Source organism: Pinus tabuliformis, chromosome 8 (assembly GCF_031772625.1).
Source record: "Pinus tabuliformis cultivar Carrire ecotype Pingquan chromosome 8, CPIR1, whole genome shotgun sequence".
Lineage (NCBI taxonomy): Eukaryota > Viridiplantae > Streptophyta > Pinopsida > Pinales > Pinaceae > Pinus > Pinus tabuliformis.
In genome coordinates, this window is record NC_142294.1 from 961,600,447 (window position 1) to 961,611,630 (window position 11,184).

At 38.2% G+C, this 11,184-nt stretch overlaps 1 protein-coding gene across 1 annotated transcript; it reads left to right on the top strand.

Moving 5' to 3' along the window:
* Window positions 1-4,316: 4,316 nt before the first annotated feature.
* Window positions 4,317-6,912, top strand: LOC149238662 (11S globulin seed storage protein 2-like). The gene is made up of 5 exons (XM_089373137.1): window positions 4,317-5,122; window positions 5,445-5,632; window positions 5,739-6,065; window positions 6,157-6,377; window positions 6,512-6,912. Exons 1-5 carry the CDS (start codon window positions 4,915-4,917, stop codon window positions 6,666-6,668), a joined length of 1,101 nt encoding a protein of 366 aa, XP_089229263.1. The 5' UTR covers window positions 4,317-4,914; the 3' UTR covers window positions 6,669-6,912.
* The last annotated feature ends 4,272 nt before the right edge of the window (window positions 6,913-11,184 follow it).

Sequence of the window (11,184 nt, forward strand, 5' to 3'; positions counted from 1 at the left end):
ACAGCAGACCAAGTGTCAGTGATGTCTTGCAAGGCTTTCTCAAGCCATGTTGTCTCACATGAATACATGTGCATTGTAATGTTGAGTCATGTCAAGTGTAAGTCGAGTGTCAACAGTTGGATGTAACAGTCATAGAGTAGGTGAAGAGTCATGAGGGTAGTTGAACTGTCACAAAGGGGAATGTCAAAGGTCACCTCACCCTTTGCTATAAATATTCCCTCATAACTCATTGTATCGGCTTTTGGTCAGCGAAGATTTTACTAAGACTATCTTGAAGAAGGCTTGGACAATACTGTAATGCGCCTTGGCTTCTCCACTGCACGGAGCTTGTACATCTCTTTGGAGGAGTAGGCGAATGTGGTTGTAACGTTCTACTGATAGGGCTAGCAGGTTTACATGGTGTATTGCATGATTGTGACTTACACTTCCTTATATCATAAAAGCCAACACATTTTCATGCATATGTTGTTACTGTAGTTGGACTGCTCCTGTTGCCTTAATGATATATGTTGTTTAACTTACGTACTTGTATATGAACTGATTTATATGCAATTATATGAATCTTGTTGTTAATGTATTGCATATGTTGTTAATGTTGTCATCATTTGTGTCGACTGCTCTGCTGGACATCAGACGGACCTTTCTTTAAACCTTGTTATATCAACCGTCACACTCATCTCGGATTGATCCGTGAGTGTTGTTCGTGTTATCTTACCTTGTATATTGTGACTGCCGCATCTGTGTCAACTGCTTTGCCGGAAGTTGTGCATGTCATTTGTGTTGTGTGTTCCTAGCTGAGTTGGGAATGATCCCTTTCAACCTGGAACTGACCTTCACCTTTCTCTCCATTTGAAGTGTTGGAACCTCTCATACTCATTCCTTGACTGACTGCATTAATCACACCCTTGCTATTGACAGAGTTATCTTACTTGCCTCTATGCGACATCACGGTCAAGGCATTACCTTACGACCCACTACTGGGACTCCTACACCAAATGGTCTGAGGTCTAATTGGGACTTCTTACCGGGGAGATCCCCTTGACATGTTGGCAGGTCCAACACCATCAACATAAATATAATGATAAATTTATATTACATTATGAAGACCGACTCTCGTTACAACTTCAACATAAAATGATACATGAATTAGGGTTTCCAAGGGGAGACTTGCTAGATGATTCCTTTGCACATTTTCTTTGGTCCTTAGTAGCTCCGACACAATTTTGGTAGCATTTGTTTCCAATTCTAAACCTCTTCAACTTTGAAAATGCTTGTCCTTAAAAATTCCTCACCTTTACAAACTTCCACATTAGATGCATATAGATTGGACATGAGCCTTGAACAATGAAAGACATACACTTAGGAACAAACTTCCATCCTTACTATTGACTTTTAGGGGTACACCAAAATTGGTTATCATTTGTGTTTGCAATATTAGTAGGATTCAAAGTATGCTTCATAAATATTATTTTTTTACTTTTTCTTACATGTCTCATTTCATTCCTATATTTTTCCATTTTTCCATAAAGTTCTTTAAATTTCTAGCCTTTAAGACTAAATGGATTATAGACATATGCTTTGAATTAATGATTAATATAATTTTTCAGAACATGATTCTAGCTAGCATATAGTTAACACAATGTTTACATCACCACTCTAACTAGCACAAATCATTTGGCATATGAGACCCCCCTCATTGATGCACGCCCACTCTATCCCCTGTGTTCAACTTCAGCTTGAACATCCAAAAAGTTATCAATTCACTTAGAATAATGTAGCGATAAGGAAGAGGAGAGGCAACTACTTCTCTACCACCCTTACATTTGTTGTCAAAACTTTATTAGGGTTTCTTCATTTGCATGGTGAGTTGTTGGGTGCTTAATAATGTAATTCGTTGTTGAAGGGTTGAGAGTTGAGTCCAACCACTTTTGCAACATAGCTTAGGAGTGGTTGATTTTAGAATAGTTTATAGCGACAAACTTTCTCATAATTCAAAATGGTTTCTAGTTTGAGGCTCCCTATGAAGATTTGATGTTGTAAGAAAGGGAGCTCTCCTTGCATTATGGTGTTAGGGTTGTATAGAACTCCAATATGTTGTAGATTATATTGAGAAGTGTTTTATTATAAAGGTCGTCTCAATGTTGTTGCTCTCATTGTTGTGTAGTTTTTAGGGTATTAAAGGGGATTGTGGGCTTCATGATTTTAGAGGAGAAGCCATGGAAGTTCAATTGCAATCTTTCTTTAATGACATGAAGGGTTTGGTATTACTTCGTCCTTAAGGCTTTGTTGCAAATGGAGTCTATCATGTTGTTGGTGGGTTCCCTATCCTAGTTGTTGTTTCACACAACGGGCATTGTAGTGGTGTAGGGTTTTTTGGTTTGTTTTAAATGTAGCCTTGTATGTGCATTTATTTACACACCTTATTAATAATTTATGGGCTTGGTTCGTTGACATTTTGGGCCAAACATATGATACTCTCTCACATATTGCATGAGAGAATGGAAAGGGATGGTTCATGCTTAGTTGCCAAATTTCCAATTTAGTGCAGAAGGGGATATGCCTTAGGTTAGGTTATAGGTTTAAATTAGAGACCGATGTTCCATGTTGTATAATGACAACATTAATGCTTAAGGGGGTATATCTTAAGTTAGTTCTAGTTGCAATCAAGTATCTATGTTTAGTCCATGACCGTTGTTCTAGATTAACAAAATAGGTGCTTCAGGAGGTATTCCTTAGGCTAAAATATCACTTTCAATTAAAGACCAATGTTTAACCCTTGACCCATGTCTATAATGCCAACATTGATGCTCAAGAGGCTCATCTCTCATGTGCGATTGTAATTTTCCATAAATAACATATATTTAGCCCTCGATCCTTATTCTATGATGACAAGTTAAGGAATAAAGCTAAATACTCTATGATTTTGTACTTCTTTCAATTTACCATTACTAGAATTTGATCATAAACTCTTTACTAAAATCATAATTTTGGATTGTCACAACTATTATTTTTAATGTAAAAATAAATTGAATACTCTTAAACGCTCTTCAATTATTTTTTTAATTTAATATATATATATATATATATATATGTTTATTTTAAATAACAAGACAAAAATCAATTGAAATTTTTAATAATTTTTTTATATTATAAATAGTCTTTTAAACTATGTAAATAGACTAAAATATTCACGGGGTTTTAAATTAATAGCGAATAAGCTTTCGGTTAAGACACTCCTTGCGAGTTCAAATCCCCATAAATATTAGGTTGAAAAAAAAACATCTAAATTTCAAACATTTCAACTAACTTACCCTAACCTACCCAATGTAACTTCAAAAATCTATATAATTGTCAACAATTGTGAAAATTCGCGTTTTGAATATGCACTCTCAATATTAACGAACATGAACACTTAATGGGATTTAAATTACTCCTATGCTTGTGTTGCCATATTGATAAGGGTGACGTGGCTACTAATAAGGATCAAGTGAGTCGAGTATTTTCCTTGAGGGGACATTCAATATTAACAAACATCTATTGCAGAACATAGGAAGGGCTGATGTGGCAACATAGGAAGGGCTGATGTGTAATGATAGTGGATTACGTGATGCATTCAAATAACCCAATTGGCTACGTAACTTTAAATGCTATGACCACCCTCTATCTCTTTCCATTTCCACGTAGCTAAAAGAGGATGGTTGATTTGAACTTGATAAGATTCCATCGAGTATATTATATTATATTATGTGGGGCATCTTTTTGTATTGTAAGATTAATCTGCCCGTCATAAATGGGCATTTTCCCAATGCGTTTCAATATTTTAAGGTTCTATCTGTCCCCAATTATGTATTGCCACAACTATGATTCCATACTCATTGTGGCCACCATTATTATTGTCTTTATAGTGTCGTGAAGTACCCACCCAACCATTGGTTCCGTCATGGAAGTCGTCAGGGGTGAACTTATGGCTATGGATAATTATTCCTAAATTCGGAAACATTTTGACAGCGATATCGAGCAGTTTACCAAATTTAGAATGTAATATATTAATTTTAATGAATTTTTCTGTGAGTAGTTTAAGTGTTAATTTTTTAGAAAGCTGATTTAATTTTTCTAAAATTGGGTATTTATTGAAATTACAAATTTGACCAGTGAATTTTTTATAATTAAAAGAACCAGTGAATTACAAATTTTTCCTTCGCCAAATTCGAGCGAGAAATATGTAGAAAACTTAAAAAAACAGAGACTACTCCATTTTGAAATCATTAAAATTTCGATCGACGACGATTTTAATAATTTAGGGATGAAACTTGAGGGTTAAATTTGATGCATGATGAATTTCCTAACATCTAAATCGATTTACGATGAAAGAAGGTGAACCCATCTTGTGTCACCCGATTCAATCCAATCTGTTTGCCACACCATAAGCATATTCCTGTTTCTTTGGGCCATAAAAGAACCCCGGTGCCAGCGACCACCACATTGGTTTCTCATGGTTACCCATGGGCAGATGAAGTGGACTTGGCAGAGCTCGTCTATATGGGAGCGGGGCGGTGAATGGGCATTTTAATGCGCCACATGAGATCCACGTACTCTTTATTGGAAAATGTGAACAGCAGTTTACCTGGAAACACTCATCTTCTCTGGGTGTTAGCTTACACTTTTATTTTTTTTTATTTCCATCGGAATAGTGGGAAAAAAACAGTCAACTTCCGTTTTCGTATGATCAATGGATAGAGTCTAGAGGTACAAACCTTCCACATATCGCTTGGGACAAGGTCAGATATCTATATATACATTCCTTGTTTCTTGTATTTCTTCACCAGCTTGCTGCACCAGTTTGTGGAGTTTTGCTTTTTTGGTTGTCTATTGCTTGTAATCTGATTTTAAAGAATTACATAAAGAAAAGAGAGAATGGAGGCCCCTCCCAAGAGAGTATTGACCCCGGCTGAGCCCAAGAAGATCCTGAGTTCAGAAGGAGGGTCTTATTATGCATGGGCGAGTTCAGATCTCTGCATGTTAGCAGAAGCCAAAGTTGGAGCCGCCAAGCTGCTTCTCAATCATCGTGGCCTGGCTTTGCCAAAGTATTCCGACTCTTCAAAAGTTGGCTATGTGCTTCAAGGTAAGCCTTTTTGCTCTCTGTTCACGAGGATTTTATTGGTTAAAATTTATTTTGGCAGGGTAGAGAGTTTTCTTATTTTTTACTTTAGATGGGTGTGTATGAAAGACTAGTTAATAATTCAAGTTGTGTAGATGGGTGTGTATGAAGCACCAGTTAGACAATTTTGTCTTGTGGTGTCTTTGAATGAATTGTAGCTTACAATGCTCAAAGCCCTTAGGAAGAACCATTCTCAAGGGATTTGAACCCTGGTTGGAAATAATGTCATGGTGGCTTTACCATTGAAGCCCCCTAATAACGTTTGTTCCGCTTCAATATTTTGCAGGATCTGGAGTTGCAGGGATACTTATTCCGGAGGCAGAGTCGGAACGAGTGGTGAAAATCCGCAAAGGGGATGCCATTGCAGTACCCATGGGAGTGATCAGTTGGTGGTTCAATGACAATCCATCTGAGGTTTTGGAAATCCTCTTCCTCGGAGATACATCTAAGGCCCACCGATCGGGAGAGTTCACTGTATGTATCAATATAAGTAATATATTGTGCAAATGGCGATGGTTGCAGGTAAAATTCTTTGATTGTATTCAATGTATCATTCATTCATTAACTTGTGTGTGTATAGGATTTCTACCTGATGGGTGGCTCGAATGGGCTGTTCAATGGGTTTAGCAAGGAATTCGTATCAAGGGCATGGGATCTGGCGGAAGATAAGGTGGAGCACCTGCTACAAAGCCAGTCCGGGACTGGAATTGTTCAGTTGAAGGAAGGAAAAAATCTACCGACTCCCGAGTCCGAAGGAGGAGAGAAGCTAAGATTGGTTTTCAACTGCGAGGAAGCCAAATTGGACGTTGATATAAAAAATGGAGGTCGTGTGGTCGTTCTCACCAGCGATTATCTCCCACTGTTAGAGGAAATTGGGTTGGGGGCAGACCTCGTGAAGCTTGATCCGGTAACCTCTTTAACCCTATAATGACATAATTTTGTGCATAGGAAGAAGCAAAGAATAATGTAATATTATTATGTTGTATGTAATGTGTTAGGCGGCAATGTGTTCGCCGGGATTCTCGTCGGATTCAGCCTTCCAAGTAACATACATAGCGAGAGGCCACGGGAGAGTTCAGGTTGTGGGAATCGATGGGGTGAGGGTGTTGGAAACAGAAGTTAAGGCTGGTTTCTTGTTTATCGTTCCCCGCTTCTTTGTAGTCTCCAAGATTGCTGGAAACGAGGGGCTCGAATGGTTTTCCATCATCACCACACCCAAGTATGTATATCTACATGTATTTTTACAAGCGCATAAGGTTTTGGTCAGTTAGATAAACATACATGGAATGGACTGAATATAATGCATTTGGTTTGAGATTGACTAGTGACATGTATGCATGTATAAATATGCAGGCCCATCTTCTGTCACCTGGCAGGGAGAACCTCCGTGTGGAAGGCTCTCTCGCAGGAGATTCTGACTGCCTCTTTTGATGTGGACGAAGAAATCGAGCAACACTTCCGCTCCAAACGAATGCAGGACGCCATCTTCTTCCCACCTTCCACTAACTGAACTGGGCCGTATCATTATAGTATAGGATTGGAAGTTGGTTTTAGTTTTGCCTTTGTGATAAGGAATCGGGGTTTGCTAGTAAGCTTATTGGGATAGGGAAGGGAAGGTCTTTTGTAAAGATATCCGTATCCTTTTTATTTGTAATCCGGTATGACATAAACTGATGGATGGTGATTTGGTGTTGTTCCGATTGAGATAAATATGGATCTTGGAATTTAATAAATTCAAATCCCAAATTCTTGAAGACCTTTGAAACTTAAATAGATGGCAACACGATAAATATGAGGCAATTAATGTCAAATTCTATGGTAATTCATAAGAGGCTTGATATGGAAATAGGAGACTGTAATGTGGTGATGGTATTAATGATATGCAGCATTTTTTTGGGACTCCGAATCCTGGTTTTAGTGTAATAAAAGAAAGTCTAGTTGGACAAATACTATATTGGGATCTAAAATAGATAATAAAATAATATTCGTTTTTAAGTTACTCTCTGTTATCCCCTTTATCTGCATGTAATGCGAAAGTAAGTGGAATGGTTTACTTTAGTTGAAAGTGTCTTTGACATTCAGCTTAGACATTGCCTTACCTCTGACCTCCCTTTTGGGGGTGGTCCCTCCCTATCTTCCATCATACAATTAGTCGTTTCTTTAGATGCTTTATCAGACAAATTCATTTATGATATAATGAAAAACTGAACTCACACTCCAAATGGTGGGCTAAATAAGGTTGAAATTGAGGGATCCTTAATTCCTTTTGGCTTCCCTAATGTGGGGAATGTTATACACTTGGAAGAAGGGTAAAGATGTGGTCCCCTCCTCCTCTGCATAGAAATTTAGACCTCTATTATTTTCTCCTGGATCACTAGAGAAGTTGGGAACCACAATTGTTCATGTTTCTTTACAATTCAAAGATAAGTTCTTGTCCTTGTTGGGAATAATTTTGACTCTTGATAGCATGTATTGTAGGTTGCTTCTTCCGAAATATTTGGCTGCTATTGCCTCTTAATAATTTCTTATTGGTAATATAGAGGCCATTAAACATGGATATATACATGGGGTCCTTTATTCCTAAACTCCCTTTCCTTTAGTGCGTAAATTCAAATTGTCATCCAAGAAACATGTTTGCAGTGGCGTCGATGCTATATGTTGAGTGTCAATATGCAATATTGACCAGTTTAGGGTCATTTTGGAATGTGTACATGCACAGTTATTATAGCCTTTTTTGACTTAGTTTTATGTGCTATTTAGTTGACTCAGGCACACATGCCGATTTTACAATGCTTAACTTGCTCTTTTCTAAAGTTAAAGTTGACCTTTATGGCTCCATGCACTTTGTGAGTTGTGAGATATTATATTTAAATGCGCTTTAGGCACCTACTTCTGTTTATAAATAGCTGCACACTTTTCCCTGTGCAATTGGCAGTTCAATCCAATGCAAAGTGAAGAACCTTTCTGGGGCTTGCTGCTTGAGTATGAAACTACTTTGTATTTAGCTTATCAACTAATAGAGTTTTTTTCACTCAATCGTTTTCGTTTTTTGGATGCTTATTTTCTCTTGCATGCAGTCATGCAGTCTTTCCTTGTTATTATTGCTTGGGAGAAATGTTGATCATTTTGGTAACACTTCGATAAAATTTTGGTTATTTTACCAATACCTGGTTCTATCATATGATGATAGCATGTCTATAAAACAACTTGCTATTTTCGTATAGATTCCTCGGCTTTTGGCAATACTTCTGCAAGTAGCCCCGTTAGGTGAAGATACTCTATAATGCATTAAACGTTGGTTCCGTTGTCAAATTGCAAGTTTCTTAGAGTGCACTTTCTTGCTTGGTTATTTGAGATATATTTCGTCTGGTTATCAGAATGAAAAATTCCAAATTATGCAAATGCAAGGTCACTAGAAGCCAGGAGGCTGTTGGGAAAACTTTCATTACTGCCTTTTGGTGTGGTGCTGTTTAGGGATTTTGCATGCTCCAAATGGACTGTTGATACCTTATATTGCCATTAATATCTTCAAGTTGTAGATGAATAGAAAGGTCTTTTTAAGCCATCGCCAGTGATGGTCTTGGAGTTTCTTCCATGACTTTGATTGGCAGAGTTGGTGATGGTCTTTACACCAAAGCAGAAGTCGCGGGTGCAGATCATGTTGGCAGGTTGAGAGGAACATTTCTAAAGATTATCCTTGTAACCCACTGGTCACTGCTGATAACGTCAGTAACAATATTGGAGATATTGCTTGTATGGGATGAGATCTATACATTTCCTATGCTAATCTTCCTGTGAAGCTCTAGTTGTCATGTCCATCTCATCTGTTGGAATCTCATGGTTTTACTGTTGTGTGCTACTCCTTGCATATCAGTTTGATATGTATCATTGCTTTCTTGCTTGTCATTACTCTTACTCTGTTTCTCCATTTGATAGGCAACCCGTGGGCCACAATGTATACACTGGTTGGGTGTTGTTGCAGCTATACCAATAGAAGTAAACCGTTGTGTATTCTTACCAGTGAGGTCTAAAGAGTGATCAGCCCTTGGTCCTTGGAAGTTGGAATGATATCCCACTATCCAAAAACTGCTCTTTAAAACTCTAGTGCAAGCCTACTAACTGATCTGCTCTCTTCACTGACTGAACAATTCTGGTGTTGGTCTTTATGCAGATCTCTACTCTGATACCATGTTAATTTCTTGAAACTCTGTGCACTTCTTAGATGAATTACTGAAAACAAGGCAACTGAAAACTAAAACCAAATTTATCTTCACTGAGATGTGGAGTTTCTTAACAATCTATAAGTAGCAGAAAAAACACCAGAGATAAAAACACATGCACACAAAATTGACACACTTGTTTTACCCAGGAAACCCAAAAGGGAAAACCTGCTTTCTTTGTTGTGGTATTTTATTGATTGTTCTTTGAGCAATTGGATCTATTACAATTCATGCTGCTACTGCAGCCAGAATCTGTCCCTGTCTCAGCTTCAACAATTGATCTCAGCCTGCCTTGATCACTGCTTGATCTTGGCCCTGCACACAACTGTTCCCCTGCTGAATGGCCTTGACCTGATCTGTGATTCCTGATCTCCTTAGCTCCATAGTCCTTGCGTGCTTGGCTCCTATTTCTTGCGCACTTGGAGCTCCTATTTCCTAGCGCACTTGGAGCTTCTATTTCCTAGTGCACAATATCCTATATCCTAATGGACAATGTCCTATTTCCTAGCGCAAAATTGCTCCTCAATTATGCGCACTCCATGCACAAAGAATTATCTATGAATTTGTGCCTTTGTCCTTCTCTTTATAGATAGAATTTGAACCATACAAGGAGACCTAGTTCAATTAGTAGTTCACTTGAGTTTCCTTTAGTTGTGATTGCAAGCTAAATAAGATCTCAACTTGTTCTCTCTCCAATCAACACTGAAGTTTTAACTCATTCTCTTTCAAGTGAACATTGAAGTGTTTAATTCATTCTAACTGAACTCTAGCTGAATGTGTCACTGCCACCTCGTTCTATAGTGTAATTGAAGAAGACTCCACTTAACTGAAGCTCCAACACTACGCATGAAAAATTCATGACCATTCCAGTAAAATGGAAATCAAATCATTGTAATTGAAGTCTATCTCATGAACTCGCACTCATGCTAAAGAGACAAATTCATGGTTTTCACCGGGTAAGGCACAAGCCATAACACCTTCCATTGCTACATTTTCAACACTCCCTCTTAGCGAGAGGGATTCTGTACAACTCTCAACTTATCTTTGAAATAGACAAAACTGCCTCTTGCCAATGCCTTGGTCAAAATATCTATTGTCTACTCCTGTTGGAATGTACAGTAACTTCACAGTCCTTTTTTGCACACAGTCTTTAAGATGACGATACCTGATCTTGATATGCTTGGAGTGATCATTAAACACTGGGATTCTCAAAGAGCTTAATGCAACTCTAATTGTCACAATGTATCACAGTGGATTCCATCCCTTGCTTTAAAAGTCATATAAGCAACTTCCTCATCCAGAAGTACTCTTCTGATTTGTGGAGCTCCCCCAATCCCTCAAGCCTCACTCCATCAACCTGTATGCACCATAATCCATAATCTGTTGTGCCTCTGAGATATCTGAAAACATGTTTCGCAGCAACCTAATGAACTCTGGTAGAATCCATCATGAACTGATTCACTGCAAAACATATGTTAGGTCGTATGTTGACTAAGTACATCAACGAACCGATGAGCTGCCTATACAATGTAGCATCTACTCGCTCCACTCTGCTATTGTCCACCTTCCTCTAGTTTGTGACTAAAGGTGTGGTCATGGGCCTGCAATCCTGCATATGAAACCTCCTAAGGATCTTTGTAGTGTACTTCCCCTGCCCCAACAAGATTTCCCCATCACCCTGCCATTCCTCCAGCCTAAGGAAATAGTGCATAAGCCCTATGTCCTTCATCTCAAACTCTCTTACAAGATTTGCCTTGCCATCCTAGATCAAGTTGTCTGGTCTAGTGAAGATAAGATCATCAACAT

Excerpts from the sequence above, each read along its gene's own strand:
- LOC149238662 (XM_089373137.1), top strand. The coding sequence starts at position 4,915 with ATGGAGGCCCCTCCCAAGAGAGTATTGACCCCGGCTGAGCCCAAGAAG. Across the intron at positions 5,633-5,738 it reads ACCGATCGGGAGAGTTCACT|GATTTCTACCTGATGGGTGG; the intron begins GTATGTATCAAT and ends GTGTGTGTATAG. Across the intron at positions 6,066-6,156 it reads ACCTCGTGAAGCTTGATCCG|GCGGCAATGTGTTCGCCGGG; the intron begins GTAACCTCTTTA and ends GTAATGTGTTAG.